This window comes from Plenodomus lingam (assembly GCF_022343315.1).
Source record: "Plenodomus lingam strain CAN1 chromosome Unknown contig_14, whole genome shotgun sequence".
NCBI lineage: Eukaryota > Fungi > Ascomycota > Dothideomycetes > Pleosporales > Leptosphaeriaceae > Plenodomus > Plenodomus lingam.
Window position 1 is genome coordinate 1,528,762 of NW_027093932.1, and position 19,727 is coordinate 1,548,488.

Here is a 19,727-nt window from a genome sequence, read left to right on the forward strand (position 1 = left end):
TCGAGCGATGCCCAGAAGACGACGATTGCTGCAATGCGGGACTGACTGGGTAGACGCGACGCGATTTGGCGCGTCTGCATGGGTCTGTGCAGTGTGCTAACCGCTTTTGGTAACGTGTGGGCTACTTTATTCTAAGCAACGCTGGACAATGGTTCGGTCACGATATCACCAATCTTCATGCGTATTCACACTACAGTACTCAGATTAACGGATTTTTCTTTAGTGGTACCATCTCACTCTATTGCGCTCTGCCAAGCTACTTTCCGGTACTAGAGTCGACTTTGTCGGCCCACGAGCGACCGCCTTTCTCTGCCAACAACCGTCACTCACAATCCGTCAGCTAGGACCCCTTCCATAATACACAATGGCCGTAGTCGATGGATCTTCGCTAAACCCAGTAGCCCAGAGGCTGGACTATCTTCTGCGAAGGGCGCGAGTGGTTAAGCAGAGTACTAATATTGATCCGCCCCTGCAGGTCTCCGAGCTAGTCCCCGAAAACGAGTCCTTACTAGGAGACATAGAAGGCGAGAAAGAAGTGCGGGGACTAGCAATTGAGAGTGCAGCGAAAAGCGTTTTTTACATAAATTTGGTGGGTAATTTTCCGCGTTCAGGTCAAGTACCTTTCTCACAAGCTCAGGGATCCACTCGAATTGATGAGCCAAGCTTTGTTACCGTGTGGAACTTGCTCGACATTCTGCAATACTGTGGAGATCGAGGTTTGTATATGTACATTCCCATCAATCTAGCTTTCGGCAACTTACGACGGCAACAGACTTATGTTCTCCGCAGTTGGTTCTGCTACTCATCGAAGAGCTTCTAGACAGCCAGTCTATATCCGGCTGTCGGACAGTCTTCAACTTCCTTGAGTCGCGCAGAGAAGCGATCATTGCTGTAATTTTCCTCAGCCCTCTATCATATACGCCATCTCACAGCCTCTCAGATTAACTCCAAGAACAAAGACCTCGTCATCCTCCGTTTGTGTAATGAGTTGCTCCGACGATTATCTCGAGCCGAGGCTCCGGTATTCTGTGGTCGTGTATACATCTTCATGTTTCAGAGTTTTCCTTTGGGGGATAAAAGCTCTGTGAACCTCCGTGGCAACTTTCATGTGGAGAACGTAACGACTTTCGAGGATTTCCTCAAAGAGTCAAATGAAGTGGACGATCTAATGGAAGTGGACCATGACAAGACTGTGCCTACTGCTACCGGAGAGTCAGCGTCAGAACACGAAGTACTTTCTTCAGAGACAACGAAGAGTACAGATGCCAAATCAACTCTGGATTTTGATGCTTTGTACCCGGTATTCTGGTCACTACAACACTCATTCTCGAACCCACCAAGGCTCTTCGAAGAGGATAACTTCAAGCAATTCCGCACGAGCTTGGATGCTACTCTAGCAAAGTTCAAGGAAGTACCAAAGGTCATACAATCTGGAGACTCGGAGCGCAAGAAGGGACAAAAGCTCCATTTAGACGACGATCAAGATGCACTCACAAGCACTTTTAACCCAAAGTACCTTACAAGCCGCGATCTTTTCAAGCTCGAGGTATGCTAGCACTACCACCATCGCCAGGGAAGCTTTGACTGACAACGTACAGCTGAGCGATCTCGCATTCCAGCGTCACATCCTAGTTCAAGCACTGATCCTCATCGATTTCCTTCTGACGCTAACAGAGGACGCAAAGAAGCAGCCATTCTACCAGAATGCCCAGAAGGCTATGCAGTATAACTTCACACTTCGCGAAGACGACGTAAGTTTTTGCCACCCTTTTCTTCCCCGCCTGGATGTGCTCACATGCGTCCTTCAATTACCATGTCCATCGTCCCCTCGGCTGACCACTAAGCATAGACTAAATGGGCATTGGGCATCAAGAGCGCCATCGCAAATTACCTGCAGGAAGACCCAGATGGCAAATTCTACTATCGAATGGTGGATACCGTGCTCTCCCGTGACAAAAACTGGGTACGGTGGAAAATGGAGAATTGTCAGCCGTTTACTCGCGATAGAGTGGCGGCAAAAGACTTCCTCCAGGCGAAGTCGGGGGCTCAGAGAGCTGTCGTGAGCAAGAAGGCCCCCAAATCCCTTGGTGTTCCTCATACTTTGGATTTTCTTAACAACACTGAGGCGGAAAAGGGGCTTTCGCAACTAAGGCAGCGTGACAGGTGCGTCATCCGTTGGCCCGATTGATATTCCATTCCAGAGTCTAACTAAGACAGATTCAATGTACCAAACGCAGAGTCATATGCAGATCGAGTCCGTATGACTGATCAGAATCTGGGCATGGCTGATACAGAGGAGGAGAAGCGGCAGGTGGCTGAAAAGAATTCAAGTCACGTTTGGCGAGGCCTTCGTTTGGCTTCAAAGAAGCAGCTAAGCACATTCGATAGAATTGAGCATGGCAAAGGGCTGGAGGCTCTTCAGCCGGTTACTGCTGCCAATGAGGCTACAGGCGAAAATACCCTGCCCACTTCTCCGGATGAACAGGGGGAAGATCCACACCAAGAACAAAAAAAGAAGGACGAGGAGCTGCGGGCCGACCAACAAGATCAAGTGACTACTGCCGATATAGCGGCATAGTGAGAGCAGGGGCAACATGTGCCTGTACAGGAACGATTCACATCATGACAGCCGAGGGCATTTACTTCTTACAATGACGTGCAGTATGGGGAGGCTGTGGCGCTTACTATCGAATCTTCCAGTACGAATTGAGGAAGCAGCAAGGGTGGATTTCTCCCCCGAACGATCCGCGGCGACAGTATCTCCAGCTCTGTCCAGTTCAAGCAAGAGTCCTAGCCAAACGCCACGCATAATCCCGGCCTCCTACGCCACGACTGGCGTTGTAGTGTAAGGATGCGGCACACTCAACATGTGGAGATAAAGAGTACCGACATTTTTTCTCGGATAATCAGTCAATCAATCAATCACTCACACACTCACACTCACTCACTCAACACGTGGTCAGGAGTTGATTCCCCGGATTGCATGAATGATGTAACGACCAAAGTACCAGGCTATGACGGTGCTCCCTGGTAAGTCATGAAATGAGTTGGACGCAGAATTGCCGTCGTGTTGCTAGGGTTGGGAGCAGACGGGCGATGGGGCCGTGCTATTGACCGACGTTCAGGCTCATTGAACGTGTGTGTGGTCAGCAACCGATCCACGTAGATGGAGAGATGCTGCAGCCTTCCGAAATGAAGGGACCCTGTCCTACCTGGCACAAGCGTCTCCCGTCGTTCGAGAGCTTCGCTGCCGTGTAGGTAGACATGCACTGGGACTGATTGCGATCCACAGCAAGGCGGCGGGCCTGGACTGCTTCCACTTGCCATGGGATGGTTGTGTATTCCAAGAAAGTGCCGTCAATGGGGACCAAACATTGAAAATTGGAGCATGTGTTGCCGACAGCACACAACCCATGCGTCCATCAAACCCACAGACTCTGTTTCGTCCCCAACCAATGGCCCGCAACCTAAACATACCGTGGTCTCGCTATCGCCTGCTCCTGTCATTTCACAGCCTGTGCGCATCGGACTAATGTGACGGGCTTGGCAGTGTTTTGGAAATCTACCGCAACGCCGTGCTCGGCATAGAGTCCTGGAGATTGCATATGTGTATTTTTTCTTGCGGCGAAACGACCCAAACACTGGTGGTTACCCATGTGCGTCTATGACACCCAAACTAACCGGGCAATGCGTCCGCCCGAGGCGAACGCTGTGCGTCTGTCGCTCGACTGACATCGCTCCAAGTTAGTCCATAGCTAGCTAACGTGATCTGGCACGGGTATGGTCTATCTTAGGGTTCGGTTTCGACGATCGTCCTCCCGCGCCTCACGGGATGGCCTATGGGTGGCTTGTGCTGTCGTTTCTGCAGAAGTAAAGAAGTCGTCGTCGCAGCCTCATCGAGCGATATGCGTCCTAGAATAAAGACTCAAGTCGCAGGTCTTGGGCCCCTGGTGCAACGCGGATGTTCACGCCTGTCACCCAAGTACCGACAGAAACCACCACAGCACGTTACGCAAAGCTGGCTTCGACGTTCTCATTTCAGCATTTTCCCGGCGCGGGCCGAGCTTCTGGCCGTTAGATCGTGTTTAGTCCAACCAGACCTAAGATAGTACTCGCTCGTCACAGCACGAGCTGCCCATTGGAGACGCCATCATCGCTAGGCGCTTGAAGACGCAGAAAGACCTGGTCAAGCAGGTGTGCAGTCCTTACACAGATACAGCCAAGCGGCTGTCCTTTGGCCGAGTTGCTAACATCATGACGGCAAAAGGCATCTAGAGCTGGACAGTGATGCATGCACAACAGCATGCGCAATGGGCGGCTCAAACAACTGACAAGGCTGATGCAGCGCGTTCCTGACGCAATTTGCGAACTGTGGTCAGTATGACAGCTGCGAGGGAAAGCAGTCCACACATTCTTTGGCTGTATGCTGATAGGTGCGCTCACACGGATGCCGCAGTATGTACATGCTTGTGGCTTGTGTGAATGGGGTGGTTCAACGACAGTAGCATGGAGCACACGCGAGGTCTTGCAGCACAGCGTCCAACCTTCACTACCTACCTACCTACCTAGGCTACCACACCACACACCACCGCCCTCTTGTCTAACCACGGTCCAGACTAAAAGCAGCATTGACAGCGACACCCCGCACAAGCCATGCAAGCGTTGCCGAGCCCTGTCGAGCCCTGTGTAGAGCCTTGTAAGATCCCTGTTCTGTCTTGCTGCGGGTTCCTTGGAGCTCCCGCATCGCGTCAAGCCAATGATGACAACCCCATCTGCCTCGACGTTCGATTGCTTCACGCCACGGACGAGATCCTTGCCCGTCGGCGGTTTTTACTCCACACGCCCTGGTCTATGCAAGTAGCCTGCAGCCCTCCATGTTCACGCACTGCTCCCTTCTCGTTCGAGGAGGGTACCCTGGCATGGCACCTGATCCAAGAGCCCTTCGATTCGCCCGCTCCCGCTCCGTCTCTTCTTCAGAAGGGCCACGTCCCGAGCTACCGTATCCCTGTGCTCTGAGCCATCGGGGGTCTGCTAGTCCCCGTAGTCAGTCACGCTTCTCGTCGTGTAACAAGCTGCGTCCAGATCCTCGAAGGATATCATCTTTCTCTAAGAGGGACCATTGTCCATGCATTGTCTGACCCTAGCCTTCGCACTTTCTCTTAACCTCGATTTTATCCGGATCATCGACAGTAGAGTGCCGTCAAGCCTTTTTATCTGAATGATCTGTACCCCTCCCCTGCTTCCATCGCTTCCATAGCTTCCCCAGGGTTTCAGAGTCTTCTTACAAAGGGCTCTCGATCGTCGACTACAAGCGAACGCCTTCACTTATCAAGAAGAAGAAGCCGGACATCATCATCCCACGGCCCCAAGCGTTTCACGTCCTCATCCCACATCGATCTTTTTTTGGCTCGCAGATCACCTTCCCAGCAGCTTCTATTTCAGGCTCAGGGTCGCACCAAACCTCCGTGCCTCAATCCTCTTGGAGGTGCGATATCTTCCTGTCAGCCTGGTCTCGTCCATCAGCACGCTTGAAGCTTCTGATCAGGATCTACCCCATCTGTTTATCCGTGATAGACCTGCAATCTGACCGCTTGCGGCAAACCACTGTGGACACAAATCGACACTCTGGGAGAGTCTTCTGTTCCCTTTGGCGACACATTGCTCTCAATCCCACTCTACATCCACATCGACCCAACCAAGAGTGAGCATTCCTCGACTCCTGCTTTCGTACGCAGCTTGGTCACGAAGCCGACACAGCATTCACCCTTTGTACCCTCCGTCGAAGTATCAATGGTTGACGGAAATTTCATCATTCCTTTGTCTCCACCTTGCTCGCCGCGCATGTCTGCGTATAGCACGACTACTGCAGACAACGAGTGGTCATCGTCCGACGTCAGGACGCTGGAACATACCCCACCGCATTCCGACAGCGACATGGCTATGCTCCAAGCCGAAGTGGACGATAACAACTTCGATTTGAAGCGACCCATGATCCGATCACACAAGAGCTTTCCCTACCTACTCGACAATAAGAACCACATGAACAGTGGTGCGAATTCGCCATCAGAGAATGAACAGCACGATGTTTCAAATGTTACCTTTGGAGGCTCATCCCCAACAAGTCCGGCTTCTAGGCTCACTCCTCCCTCCACCCATGACGGTGTGGAGAAGATGGATGATCACGACGACGATCTAATAGTAGACGAAAAGGAGGATGGAGGCGAAAGCGATGGGAAGGACGAAGACCGACCACCCCTCTCTGCCGCCGAGATCCGGGCCGCCAAACGCAAGATGAAAAGATTCAGGCTTACGCATAACCAAACACGATTCCTGGTGAGCGAGTTTGCTCGTCAGGCGCACCCTGATGCTGCTCACCGAGAAAGACTTGCACGCGAGATTCCAGGACTCAGTCCAAGACAGGTGCAAGTGTGGTTCCAGAACAGGTAAGCCAGCTCAAAGTCAACACAGGAAACTGATACTAACTAGGCACACAGACGTGCTAAGCTAAAGCGTCTCACTAGCGATGATCGTGAGCGTATGATGAGATCTCGCGCTTTGCCAGATGATTTCGACATGGCTTCGGCACTTCACTCACCATTTGGAAATTCATCGCATGGCATCGGATCTCCCCTCGGATCTCCAGGCTCTTACGACCCAGGCTTTGCCGGAAGCAACATGATGCGGCCCCTGAGCATTGACTCACTCAGACGGGGACCTCTTGATTCCCACATTTCCCAAACAGGCATTAGTCCAGCCTTTGGTGGATTCTCCTTCACACCGCCGCAATCAACTACAGATGCACTGTCGCCTGTATCAGCTCATGCTGAGTCGCCATTTGGCTTCCACTCGGCGCCACTTGATACTAGTCCGCGAACTTCAAATCCTTTCTCGATGCCCAGCAACGGTACACCGGCTTACGCTACACAACACAGCATGCCGCGCCTGACACTCCATGGTGATCGTATTGTGAGAAGCCGTGCCGAGTCATTGCAATCTCCTCTACGCACAAGCATGAGCTACACTGGCGGTAGCGACCACCTGACCAGCTCCCATGATCAGGACGGACAAAGGTCGTACTCGGCCTCGATGATGCCATATGGCATTGGATACTCTTGTAAGTTTTCTACCTCATCAGGTCCTGCGTCACATCTAACTTGTATCAGACTCTCCTGTACCAGGCTTCCAAGCTTCCAGCTCGGGTAGGATGCGCTCATTTTCCAATGGCGTCCCTCGGCGTATTGAGTTGAGCACACATTACACGCCAAACCGTAACACATCGACACCACAGACTGCTCATTTCCCATCATATTCCAGCTCACCGCTTGTGCCACCACATAGTTATGCGATGCCTCAAATGAGCGCCCCGCATCACATCACGAGCTTCTCAAACTCCTATCTACGCAACGACTCGGCACACAACAGCCAATACGACAACGTCGGCTCTGTCTTGGGAGAAGTACTAGAGAACGCCAGCCAGCACAGCGATGGTCGTGACGACCGATACTGAGCTTCATTGTATGGGTTGACAGGCGTTGGCGCGCATTGATTATAGCGATCGTTCCTCCCGGGCAGTACAACCTCTGGTGTAAGCTTTTGTTTCGCCAGTGGCGATGTTTTTCGACTGGAACGATGTTACGAATGCCCTGTTCTACATCCCCTTCTGCGATACCAGTCTCGCACTATCTGAAAGTTTTTTTTTGGCGGTTGTATCCATATATTATTATCATCACAACGATGGGAAAGTTTCCCACATGGGAACAGGCTGGCAGTTGGCTATTGTTTTTGTTTTCCTCGATGGAAGTGAGATGGCACTCCTGGTTTATACCCTTCTTCGTACGTATTTTTACCACGCCACTGCCTTTTGCAAACTTGAGCAGTAGGACTTTTGGACTTTTGGACCGGTTTTCTTTTTACTTTCTCGGGGGCGGCGCTTCTATACACTGTTGCTCATACATCTCTTACTTTGTTCCATCGACCACAAAACTATCGTCTGTAGAAAAATCAACACAAATCACGGCCTACTCAAACTATACCAAACAAGAAACATCAAAGCTGCATCGGTGATGATGATGATGATGATGATGATGACCTGCTTTCCCCACATTCAATCTGTACTACTCCCATCTTCCCCGTGGCGAAAAGAATCCCCACCATTTCCCGCGTCAGGCAGGCCTGGGTTATGCAGACATGCCAGCAGGGCCAGCAAGCAGACAGGCAGGCGAGCAGGTAAGCAAGCGGCCGATCGCAGCAGCCGCATTCTCAGTCTCTCTACCGACCGGTACGCTAGGAAATATCTACCATACCTACCGTACAGTATACCCAAGCGAGAAGAAAGAAAAACAACCACCACCACAAGAAACAGCCCACTCACCACCCTCCCCAAACCCCCCCAAGCCAGAACCGCCCCCAACCCTGCAACAAAAAAACAAAACAAAACAAAACATAAAACAAACTTCCCCCTGGACCCAGGCACAGTCAACCCCCCCAATGCAGGGAAACCTACAACCTGCAAGCTGGCCAATTAGCTCAACGCTACCGTACACTACACTAACTACCTAGCCCACAACCACCATCTCCCCTTTGAAACCCGCCCCTCCAACCGCCCGCCCCTCTACGCGTACGCTACATACAGCACCGTAACGTAACGTAGCGTACACACTAGCCCCGCATCACAGGTCAAACCCATACTATCGGATCCTGGGGTCCGCGGTCCGGAGTAACCCTGTGGTCTGTGGTGGGAGAGCGAGGTGGGAGAATGGGCGGGTTTTTGGCAATGTTGGTTGCTTGTGTGGTCTGTTGCTACATTGGATTGGGCAGGTTTGGGGATGTGGGTGTGGAGGGCTGGTGAGGTTGTGGGGTTATGGGGGATATGTGATGGTAGTCTTTTTTTTTGGTCTTTAGTTTTTATGTGTGTGTTTGTATGTACTGGATTATACTGAGTAAACGTATCCCTCTATCCAATATGAAAGAAAAAAAAACTGATATTCAGAACCACAACTCCCTTCTTCCCCCGCCCCTCCTCTCAACCATCCCCCCAACCCACAATATCCAAACCCCCCTTTCTTCCCTCCCATAAGATACAGTACACATCCCCAACCCGACCCCATTCCGCCCCCCTCCACCTCCCCCAAACCTAAAACCCCCCGAACCCCAGCCCCGCCCTATAACCATCACATGAGCCGAAATCTGTGGGGTACAGATGTCCAGATGCGAAATTACAGCGACCAGCAGCTAGCAGCCAGCAAGCGCATAGATTAGCCCCCCGGGAGGGGGGGGGGGAGACCTTGCTATGGGAGATATATGGACTTGCAGGACTTGCGTGACTTGCATTCTGCACCGAACAAGAACAAGGAAAAGAACAAGAACAAATCCATGCATAATGCATAGCTCACGACCCACATTCCGGCTACTCAGGCTCAGGAACCGAGGGTGCAGACAGGTAGAAGCACAAGCACAAGCACAAGCATATGGCGGATGCAGGATGCGTTGTTCGCCATGTGTGTGATGTGGGGAAAGGAACGGGGGTGGGGAGTGTGCAAAGGCAGAGTAGGTTAGTTTGTACTTCCGCACTGAATTGGTGGCTAGTAAGGCACGAGCGAGCTATAGCATATAGCGTATATACAGAAATCCACTTGTATGGACAACAGCGGTGGCTAAATGCAGAAGCGAGCAAGCAAGAAGGAAAAAGGGAGATGCGACAGGGGAGGATGAGCAGCGTTTGAGGCTCTTCTGGGTTTGCTGGGGAAGGGGGAGATTATGTGAAGAGGAGGAGAAGGAGGAGGAGGAGGAGGAGGAGGAGGAGGAGGAGGAGGAGGAGTTATGATAAGAGGTGAGGTGGGAGCAGGTGTTGTTTTTGTTGTTGCCATAGTTGTTTTAATAGAGTGTGCTACAAAGAGAAGCCATGGTACTTCCACTACAACTGACCGAGTCATCCAGCAACCATGTACACACACTCTTTTACGGAATACGTACACAATCGTCTCTTCCAGATGCAATCGCGGCTGTTGTGCCCTTGGGTCCGGACGATCTGAGACTGTGGTTTGCATTTTGCGGGGTGCTTTTGGGGCGCGTACTGGGGAGCTGGCGGCTGCATGGGTTCGGTATGCGGCTGCAGAGCTGGCCATGTACCGCGGCCATGAAGGAGGTGGGGAGGGGGAAGGACGAAGACTTGACAAGGGGGTGGCAAAGCTTCTGCATGTCACCGAGATGAAATCTCTTCGCTCGCGAGGAATATGATGCCAGGTGCAGATCTTAACACCATGGGGGGCGACGTGAAAAGTAGTGGTTTGTGCGTGGCTGGCTGGCACAGGAACCGTTGGGTAGATTGCGAGATAGATTGCTAGAGGTGAGTAGGGTAAGGATGGAGGGCTGCGGTGAGCCAGGTGCAAAGTTTGCCAAAAGACAAGAGGAGATCTTAGGCTCAATCCAACGCTCGGCATTTTTGTGGGCAGACGGTGGTGACGAATTGGATGATTGGAAGCGGCAAGACTTGGGGGCCTTCAGGCGGGTTCGAGAAGGTCGTTGGCATGGGGTATGGGAGGGGAGGTGCAGGGATGGGCGGATGGCTGGAGGGGATGGAGGCGCTGGGTTGACTTGCAGTATCTGGGGGAGGATGGGCGTGTGATCTAGTTGATCTGCTGGGTACGGGAATGAGGGTGTGGGCAATGAGGCTGGTTTCATGCATCTCCATAGCGGTGTGATCAGGCACGCCTTGAGCGGTTGTAGTACTACCATCGTGAAATGTACCTATGTAGTTGCAAGTCACTGCCCAGCCAGAGCTTTAGCTCGAGGTTCATTGGTCACATGGTCGTCATCCATGGAGATTCAAGTCAAGCTGACTGTCAAAATCACTTGCTCCAACCACAGCTCACCACGGACAGTCCATACTGGCATGGAGGAACCCCGCCCAGGACAGCTGCAGTCATTGCTGAAGAAGGACCACGCAGCGCTTGCTTTACGAAGAGGTGGTGTCGCTACGCGGTACGCTGATCCGAAAGTTTCTGCCGCTTCAGCTCCTGCACACGGCATCATGTGCATAACACGTCCATGCAGCTAGCCCACTCGCTGCTTTTGTCTATCCAACCTTTCTCCTCCACTCCTCCCTCGAGCTTGGTGTTCGCGCTGCTTGGCTAACCGCTGTATAGGACCGGAAGCTAGAGAGGCAAAATGGACGCTATGGTACTAAGCAAATGTCCGTGAGGTGCAGGTACAAACGCCATCGTCACATCCCCCATATCGTGGAATGACTCGGGGGATGGAATCCGGAACGTCGTGCCTGAAGGGAGCGAGCATGGGCAGGCAAGTAACATCCGATGGCTGTCCATGCCGGCTGAATTCAGACGGTTCGACAGGAAGATTTTTGCCAGCCAGAGCTGCTGCGGGTGATGCTGCTGGCTGATACCTAGCTTGCCGACAAACCCATTGGCCACCCTTCAAGAGCCGAAAAGACGGGAGAGGCAAGTTCAGGTCAAAGCCGTGAGGAGCATGGGAAGGTTGAAATCGGTCAGCCTTGCGCAAGTGGTGGTGTTGGCACGGGGTGCTGGTGATGCGAGAATGCGATTGGTCCATTGCGGTTGAATACCAGCTGCCCTGTTAGGGAACGGAGTGAATGGCGAACCTAGTAAGCGATTGGTGGAACAGGGTTTACAGGTAGAATGCGCGTGGGACCAAGGAGGGGACCAGAACTATTGACATTCTAGTCTTGCATGCTTTGGCATGGCATGGGTATGGGTACTCGAGGACCCATTGTGGGGTGTGGAGTTTGGTAGCGGTGACAGCATCGTGGCTTAGAGATGTGCTCCTTTCAGTGTGTCAGCCGAGGAGCGGCAGGTGTTGGCACGCTGGCAAGTTGGCAGGTCAGAAGCGCGTCGCCAATGTGGAGGGGTGGAGGGGTGGAGGGTCGAGGAGAATGGGCCGCCATGCTTTTGCGATACCTTCTTGAACGGTTGAACCAGCCAAGATTGGCCCTGAAGCCGGTCCGATCTGGTGCTCGAGCATGAATGCGTTGGTAAGATCAGGCAACTGGGAGCGAGCGAGACGAGAAACTACAATGCAAACACCAAAAAAAAAAACGTAACCACGTTACAAAGCGAACTACGGTAGACGGCCAGAGTAGAATCGTGTCCTAATCTTGTTGTTTTACACCAAACAGGGTGTTCCTTTCTCAAACATGGCTGGCTTCCAACCAAAGCGATATTTATCTATGCTCCACACACACACATACATACCTACACATAGATCCGTCCTTCTGCATCAAAGAGATCCTTCCTCTGTGTCAAACAGCCATGGGCACACCCAGCGACACAAAAGGTGGGTGTAGGTGCTCCTAGTCAGGTTCATGCGAAGTCGGTTTTGACTCCAACCTGCCTCTTCCTTTCAGCGCCAAAGGATTGAGAGGCGCCGTTAGTGCCCGAGGTGGTCCCTCCCTCCCCCGTTTTAAGGATGCATCTGCGCAACTACGGCGAGGTGGGTTCATCGAGGGTACAAGGCCGTGAGCCACCAGCGTCATCAGACAAGCCTTCTCTTGCGCTCCCTTGGCAGGCCGAGCCTACGTGCGACTTGTGGAAGGTGATGGGCTTGAAAGCTGGGGTTGGCTATGGGTGGTGCCGGCTTGGGCCTTGGGTAGACTCGGTGTGTGGGTGTGTGAAAACGATGATGAGAGGTGGGATTTCTGCGGCCCCCCCCCGGCAACCTAGGTTTCCTCTAGGAACTCGGTGCGGACTCTGCGACATATCTTCTTCCTTCATCATTTCCCTCCCTCAAGCATCGTGGACGGACGGACAAGTATGCGCATCACGGCGAAAAGCCGCGAGGCACGCGATTGATGGATCTTGAAGTATGGGGAACGACGCCAGCGCAACACGATCTACCCAACTACCACGGCACAACAGGGCCGAGAGAGGATGACTTTCTTGATGCGACAAGCAGATGGCAGCAGGATTTGCCTTAGCAAGGCCAGTCTGCTAACCAGGCCAGTCAGTCAGCAGTCCTTTGCGGCGATGCACATGCCCATGGCCATTGGCCTTGCTGTTTACGCGCCTGCGAGACCTGCTTGAAGAAGTTTTCCCAGCGACCATGACTGTGCAATCAGTCCGGCCGGTCCCACACACCTGTACGATCGATGTGTGTGATACGAGAGCCCCACGGAGAATTACGACACTGATCGAACGTCGGTATGAGTGACAGGATCTCTCTTGCACAAGAGCGGATTGGGAAAAAGGCCAGTGTACATGACAGTACGGCTCATTGCATGCGCCAGAGGCATCAGATGGTCGGGCTAGGGGCAAGTAGTCTGAAAGGTTTGACACGACAGCCATGCTGTGTAGCCATTCCCTATGCCAGGCGCAGCCAATGGCACAACATGGCACACTGCATGAGACTGCCGCCTGCCGGCTGCGGGTTCTCCAATCTTTTGCGCAACAACGGTTGTGGGACTACTACAGCTGCAGTGCCACTAGTTTGAATTCCAAAGATAAGATACGGGTGAAAGCATGAGAGCATGTCATGTCTTTCTTTTGGACAAGACAAGAAGGAGATGTCAGGCACATGTTGACGTATGACTCGAGAATGGCATTGTTGTTTTTGGTTGGAGTCATTGTACACCAACAGGATCCGTATATACACGTCGGTGTCATTCTTTCAAGATGGTCAGCGTTGTGATGTGGCAAAGAAGTTTTGTCCAATGGAATTCCTTTCAAAAGCACGAGGGAACCTGTACCGGTACTGTGTAGGTATCCTGTGCCACGGCGCAACTTGCAGGCCTCTTGGGGCCCTCGGGCAGTAACAACAGCCACACCAGTACGGATGGTAGCTATGCAGTTGAATTTGAAGCCTGTAGGTAATGTACCGTACCTACCATTTGCCCCAAGTTGTCCGTGTTCGAGTCAAAATGCGCCTCATCATATTCCAGACGAAGCTTAAGGCTAACCATGAAGGGCAAATCTTGGTAAGTAGCAATGGAAGGCTAGGGGCCAGGGCAGTTTGAGGGCGCAGTTTATATAACCATAGAATTAGCGCTGCGTGAACTTGTATTTAGCATGGGGTTAGGCTATGCTAAGCTCTACTAGCTAGCTAAGCGAGGTTAACTAAATATTATACTATAAGATTTTACAATATATTCTAAACCTATTCTAAATATATTCTATACTAGTAATACTATAAGCTACTACTACTATACCTATTACTAATATATCCCTCTTATCCTATATAAGTAGATTAAAACGTGTTTAGAACATGTTCTTAATAGGTTATAGAAGCACTATTAATAGTACCTTACCCTTAGCTACGTCCTAGATAATATTAGGGCATAGCCTGTAGTTAGCCCTAATAGGGTAGTTAAGATAGAGAGTAGAGAGCACTACTACTATACTAAGATTAATAATAAGGGCACCTTATATAGAGTAAGAATAGGTTCTAAATATATTCTAAATAGGTTCTAATATTCTTAGGCTATTCTAGGTACTAGGGGCACTCTATATACCTATGCTAAAAAAGATTATAGGCTTAATATAGCCTACTATAAGGTTAGTAGGGTTAAGAAGACTAGCTAGCCCTCTATAATAGAGGTCTATAAGGTAAAGAGTAAATATATTATTAACCTATTCTTAACTTATTATACTAATATATATAGACTTTTATATAAAGGTTATATATAATTACTAAAATACTCCTTACTATAAGTTATTTAGAATATATTTAAAACTTATTACTAATATATTTTATAGAAGTTCTCTAAGCCTAGCTAGTAGCTACTATAGGCCCCCTTATAAATACTAATACCCTCCTAAATATAATTTAGAAGAAGACTTATAGTAGCTATAATAGTAATAAGGTATAGCCTATAAGAACCTATTAAAAACACGTTACTAACTTATTATAGCTTAACTTTATTACTATATCTACCTTACTAAGGATTTAAGGTTATTAGGTTCCTTATACTATCTATACTTATAATTATTCTAGCTATAGTAAGTTATTTATAATATATTATTAACCTATTCCTAATATATTTTAAGACTATTACTTTAATACTAGTATAGACCTTACTAATTCCTGCTAGAATACTACCTAGTTCTACTTATAGTATACTTTTATAAAGCCTAGGGAGGATAGGGAGGATAGAGAAGATACTAGAGAGGGGGAGGGAGATAATAATAGTAATAAGTAGGAACACGTTAAGAACATGTTAAGAATAGGTTCTAATAAATAATATATAATAGTATATAACCTAAAAGGGTAGTAGTAATTACTAAAATAAACTCTCTACTCTTCTCTTTTTTTTTCTATCTACTAAAAGTAAAGTACTATTTACTTTTATAGGGTCCTTTAATAGTATATAACTTTTTCTTTTAACTTTTATAGGTATTATAAAGCTCTAGTAGTCCCTTAGATTAAAGAAGAATCTAGTATTTATAGGTGTCTAGCTATAATATATTATTAATATATTCTAAATATATTTTAAAAGACTAGACTTATATCTCTTTTTTACTACTTTTACTAAATATTATTTATAGTGTAAAGGGGAGCAACTATTTGCTTCTCTTCTTTACTCTCTACTTCCTCTTTAGCCTCTACTCTAGCTACTACTTCTTATTATAGACTAGCTATCTTAGAGGGTTCTTAAACCTTAGAGGAGGCACTTAGTATAGTCTACTCTACTAGCAGAGAATATATTATTAACGTGTTTAGAACATATTCTTAAGTATTTACTATTAAGCTCCTATAGAAGATCCTTACTTCTATAATACCTTATATTATAGTTCTACTATAGTTTACTAGGGCTATTTAAACCTTAGGATAATACCTCTTAAGGTAGTAGATAAGATTACCTCTATTAGAGAAGTAATACTAAAATAGTTATTAATATATTATAAATATATTCTAACTTGTATATATATATACTCTATAAAGTTCCTATACCCCTAATCTAGCCTAAATAGCCTAGTAGAAAAGCTTGCTAGGAAATACTATACACCTATTATTTAGGTAGGATATTATAGGAGAGAATGCCCTAGTATTAGATAGAAGTAACTTAAGCTTAATATATTACTAGTATAAATCCTACTTAGTATTAGAATAAGTTTATAACATGTTCCTAATATATTCTATTATATACTAACTTTAAAAGATCTTTATAAACTATATTAACTAGTTATATCTAATAATATTAGGAAAGATAGATAGTAAAATAGTATTAAACTCTTAAATATAAAAAGTTCTTATAGAGTGTAAGAAGAAAGAAGAAGAAAGAGAAGAAGAAAGAATATATATTTATCTACTTATATATACTTATATAATAGACTAGAATATATTAAGAACTAGTTAGGAACTAGTTACTATATTTATAGACTAACCCTACCTTATATAAAAAGTAGCTATCTCTTTCTTAAGTTTAAACTATACCTTTTATAATTTAAATAGTGCCTTTTTCTATATAAGTTCTTCCTTATCTACCTCTAGCTTTTCTTTTCTCTCTTTTAGAGCCTAATTACTAAGAAGAGCCTTTTATTATAAAGTTTATAGTTATAGACTAATAATAAGTTAGGAATATATTATAAATATGTTTTGTAAAGCATACCTTTAGGTTACTATTAGTAGAGGAGAAGAGCCTAGTAGTAGAGAAGATAGAAAAGGGGCTAGTAAACTTCTTTCTAATACTACTCTACTACTTGCCCTCTAGCTTTAGGCTTTTAAGCGTGCTCTTTTATTTCTTATTAAGACTAAGATATATCTAGTTAAGTTAGATATAGCAAGACTTACTTTATTATTATCTAGAGTGTTATTATTATTATAGAACGCGTTCTAAATATATTCTAAATATGTTTTAATTAGCAAATATATATAATACTAGTGTAAGACTTACTTTCTCCCCTTTAAAGCTTTTTAAAGTACCTTTGCTTAAGCCTATTAGGAGTTCTATAGTTATAGCGTATTCTAAACTTACTCTAGGCTTTAAACTCTTTTATATCCTATAGATCTATCTAGTGTGTATTATATAATATTACTTATATAATTCTAACAGGTTAAGAATAGGTTATAAACTTACTTCTAAGTAGTCTTAAGAATACTTATATACTTACTAGTTTTATATCCTTTCTAGCCTGCTTGCTTAGCTATATTTAAATAAGATTCTAGTTTTTCCTATATCTCTTTTAATATTTTACTATAGTATTATATAATCCTAGTAGTAATTACTAGGTTTTTCTTATAGATTACCTAGTTTTAGGTATCTTTAGAGGGTTTATATTCTAATTATATAAGAATAAGTTAGGAATATATTTAGAATAGGTTTAGAATATGTTTACTTATATAAGAGGAGGTTAGTAAGCTAAAAGTATTCCTCTGCTATTAATACCTATAGTAATTTACTTAGATATAAAGAGGTAGTATTATCTAGCTCTCTTTTATATACTTTATAAATACTTCTTTATAGATATACTTAATAAAATCTTATATAAGATTAAAGTTGCTAGCGCTAGTTACGCTTATAGGGATTAATTAACTAGAGATAGCGCCTAAGTCCTAGAAACAAGTTAGAAACATGTTATAAATATATTATAGTGCGCTATAAAACTTACCTATTATCTACTTGTTATATATATTAATAGTAGTCCTATAGAATCCCTATAAGTAAATATACCTCTATAACACTTATCTTTTTATAAGTGCTTTATACTTCTAAAAGAAGTTAGTAATAGTAACTTAATATATCTTAGTTATATCCTTATCTATAATAATTTAGCTAAGTGTAATAACTATAATATATTAGAAACATGTTATAAACCTATTCTTAATGCGTATACTTCTTTTCCTATAGGTAGAAGATTACTATTAGAATCTCTACCTATGCCCTATATAACCTCTTATATAATATATCTATCTAGAACATGTCTTAATCTAATAGAATTAATACCTACTCTTTAAAAAGGTAAATAATTAAGTTACCTAAGCTTAATATAAAGATTTACTATATATACGCCTATAGTAATATATTAGTAATATATTCTAAACCTATTCTCTTACACTATATATAGTTTTAGGATCCTAATACTTTATCCTCTACTTATAGTATACTCCTCTAAGGCTACTCTTAAATAGGAACTATAGAAGCTTTTTACGCTTTATAATACGTAAGATTTTATCTTTATTTATAAAGCTAATATATATTTCTTTAATAGAATAGAAACCTTTAAGTTAGAGATAGGTTTAGAGCTAGGTTAAGTTTAGGAACTAGGCTATAATAAGTTAAGAATATATTTATAATAGGTTATAAATAACTTATATTATATAAGCTATAGAGTAAGTATAGGCTATAACACCTTTACTACTTCCTTAATATTACTATTAGATAGTGTTAAAGGAGGAGGAGGTATATATATATATATACTAAAAGAAATAATAGTAAAAAAAGGTATTACTACTATATCTATTAGTATAATTACTTAGAAGGTAACTTTACACAGGATTTTAAATAGAGATCCTTACCCTTATAGATAATTAATGCCTAGAATATATTAGGAATATATTAGGAATAGGTTATAATATACCTACTATACTTCTTTATCTAGCTTAACTATAGCTTAACTACAGAATATAAAGCAGGACTACTAGAAAGATTTAATATCTCCCTAGTTAGAAGACCTTATAGATATGTAGAGTCTACCTCTAGTAGTACCTAACTAAAATAATATTTTTTCCTAGTAGTAGATATTAGGCTATAGTTCTAATAGCTAATATATAGTTAAGCCTATTCTATAATTTACTAACTTATTATTAATATATTTTAAATATATTTAAGTTTTGCTCCCTACCTAATTTACTATAGTCCTTATTATAGGATAATAAGATACCTAGTAGTCCTTATAAATCCTTAAAGAGAAGCGCTTAATAAGGCTATAATAATAGCTTCTTATTTATAGTTCTCTTTATAGAATTTTCTTAGGTACTATACTTTTTAAGGTTTAGATCTAATTATATAATATATTATTAATAATGTAATAAGAACATATTTATAATATATTCTTAAGATACTTATATACTTTTACCCTAGAGTATTAGTATTTATACTAGCTTGCTAGCTAGCTATTAAAGAATAGTAAAGTTATAGGCCTATTAAGATAGATAGACTAGCAGGAGTATTATACCTACTAGAATTAGAATAATTTAAGAACGTGTTCTTAATATATTACCTATATAGCCTATATAAGCACCTCTTCTCTTATTAGGTAAGAGCTATCTTTATATTACTAAACTAGTATTATATACCTATACCCTTAGCTATATAATTAAGGGTATACTAGGAGAATAGCTATATACTTAATAATTACTAGTATAAGTAGTAGTCCTTAACTATTACTATAAGTAAGGTATATATTATGCCCCTATAATATATTACTAACCTATTCTAAACTTATTCTATTTACTTTTACTTACTTCCTTAATACTACTACTACTATCCTCCTCTAGCACTTTATATAGTTACCTAAATTTATCTCTAATATTACTATCTAGTTTAGATATATTATCTAGTACTACTATACTAAACTCTAGTATAGTATTTAGGAATGCCTATATATTATTAAGAATAGGTTTAGAATATATTTAAAAAAGATAGTAATAAAAACTGTGTTTACTTGCTTAAATTACCCTAATTTATACTTAACTATAGGCTAGTTTATATAACTATAAAAATTTGCCGCTGTGACGTGGACTTGAACCTACAGGGATAT

General features: G+C 44.7%; 4 protein-coding genes across 4 annotated transcripts; all 4 read left to right on the forward strand.

The window, feature by feature from the left end:
* Positions 1-175: 175 nt before the first annotated feature.
* On the forward strand, positions 176-3,794 carry IAQ61_002616 (uncharacterized protein). The gene is made up of 7 exons (XM_066095617.1): positions 176-589; positions 638-716; positions 773-891; positions 941-1,546; positions 1,599-1,751; positions 1,850-2,163; positions 2,218-3,794. The coding sequence occupies exons 1-7, from the start codon at positions 365-367 to the stop codon at positions 2,576-2,578; spliced, it is 1,857 nt and encodes a 618-aa protein (XP_065954453.1). The 5' UTR covers positions 176-364; the 3' UTR covers positions 2,579-3,794.
* A 25-nt stretch (positions 3,795-3,819) lies between these two features.
* Positions 3,820-8,016, forward strand: IAQ61_002617 (uncharacterized protein). Its single transcript, XM_003834477.2, has 3 exons — positions 3,820-6,443; positions 6,495-7,114; positions 7,164-8,016. The coding sequence occupies exons 1-3, from the start codon at positions 5,791-5,793 to the stop codon at positions 7,505-7,507; spliced, it is 1,617 nt and encodes a 538-aa protein (XP_003834525.2). The 5' UTR covers positions 3,820-5,790; the 3' UTR covers positions 7,508-8,016.
* A 2,344-nt stretch (positions 8,017-10,360) lies between these two features.
* Positions 10,361-11,056, forward strand: IAQ61_002618 (uncharacterized protein; the record flags this gene model as incomplete). Its single annotated transcript, XM_066095618.1, has 2 exons — positions 10,361-10,531; positions 10,655-11,056. The coding sequence occupies 2 exons, from the start codon at positions 10,361-10,363 to the stop codon at positions 11,054-11,056; spliced, it is 573 nt and encodes a 190-aa protein (XP_065954454.1).
* Positions 11,057-12,440: 1,384 nt separating this feature from the next.
* Positions 12,441-12,949, forward strand: IAQ61_002619 (uncharacterized protein; the record flags this gene model as incomplete). Its single annotated transcript, XM_003834479.2, has 2 exons — positions 12,441-12,630; positions 12,707-12,949. The coding sequence occupies exons 1-2, from the start codon at positions 12,442-12,444 to the stop codon at positions 12,947-12,949; spliced, it is 432 nt and encodes a 143-aa protein (XP_003834527.1). The 5' UTR covers position 12,441.
* Between the last annotated feature and the right edge of the window lie 6,778 nt (positions 12,950-19,727).

What these genes read in the sequence shown, in the direction of transcription:
- IAQ61_002616 (XM_066095617.1), top strand. Translation starts at nt 365, where the DNA reads ATGGCCGTAGTCGATGGATCTTCGCTAAACCCAGTAGCCCAGAGGCTG. An exon ending in GCGTTTTTTACATAAATTTG is followed by an intron (nt 590 to 637) that starts GTGGGTAATTTT and finishes TCACAAGCTCAG; the next exon opens with GGATCCACTCGAATTGATGA. An exon ending in TCACACTTCGCGAAGACGAC is followed by an intron (nt 1,752 to 1,849) that starts GTAAGTTTTTGC and finishes CACTAAGCATAG; the next exon opens with ACTAAATGGGCATTGGGCAT.
- IAQ61_002617 (XM_003834477.2), top strand. Translation starts at nt 5,791, where the DNA reads ATGGTTGACGGAAATTTCATCATTCCTTTGTCTCCACCTTGCTCGCCG. An exon ending in CAAGTGTGGTTCCAGAACAG is followed by an intron (nt 6,444 to 6,494) that starts GTAAGCCAGCTC and finishes CTAGGCACACAG; the next exon opens with ACGTGCTAAGCTAAAGCGTC. An exon ending in ATATGGCATTGGATACTCTT is followed by an intron (nt 7,115 to 7,163) that starts GTAAGTTTTCTA and finishes AACTTGTATCAG; the next exon opens with ACTCTCCTGTACCAGGCTTC.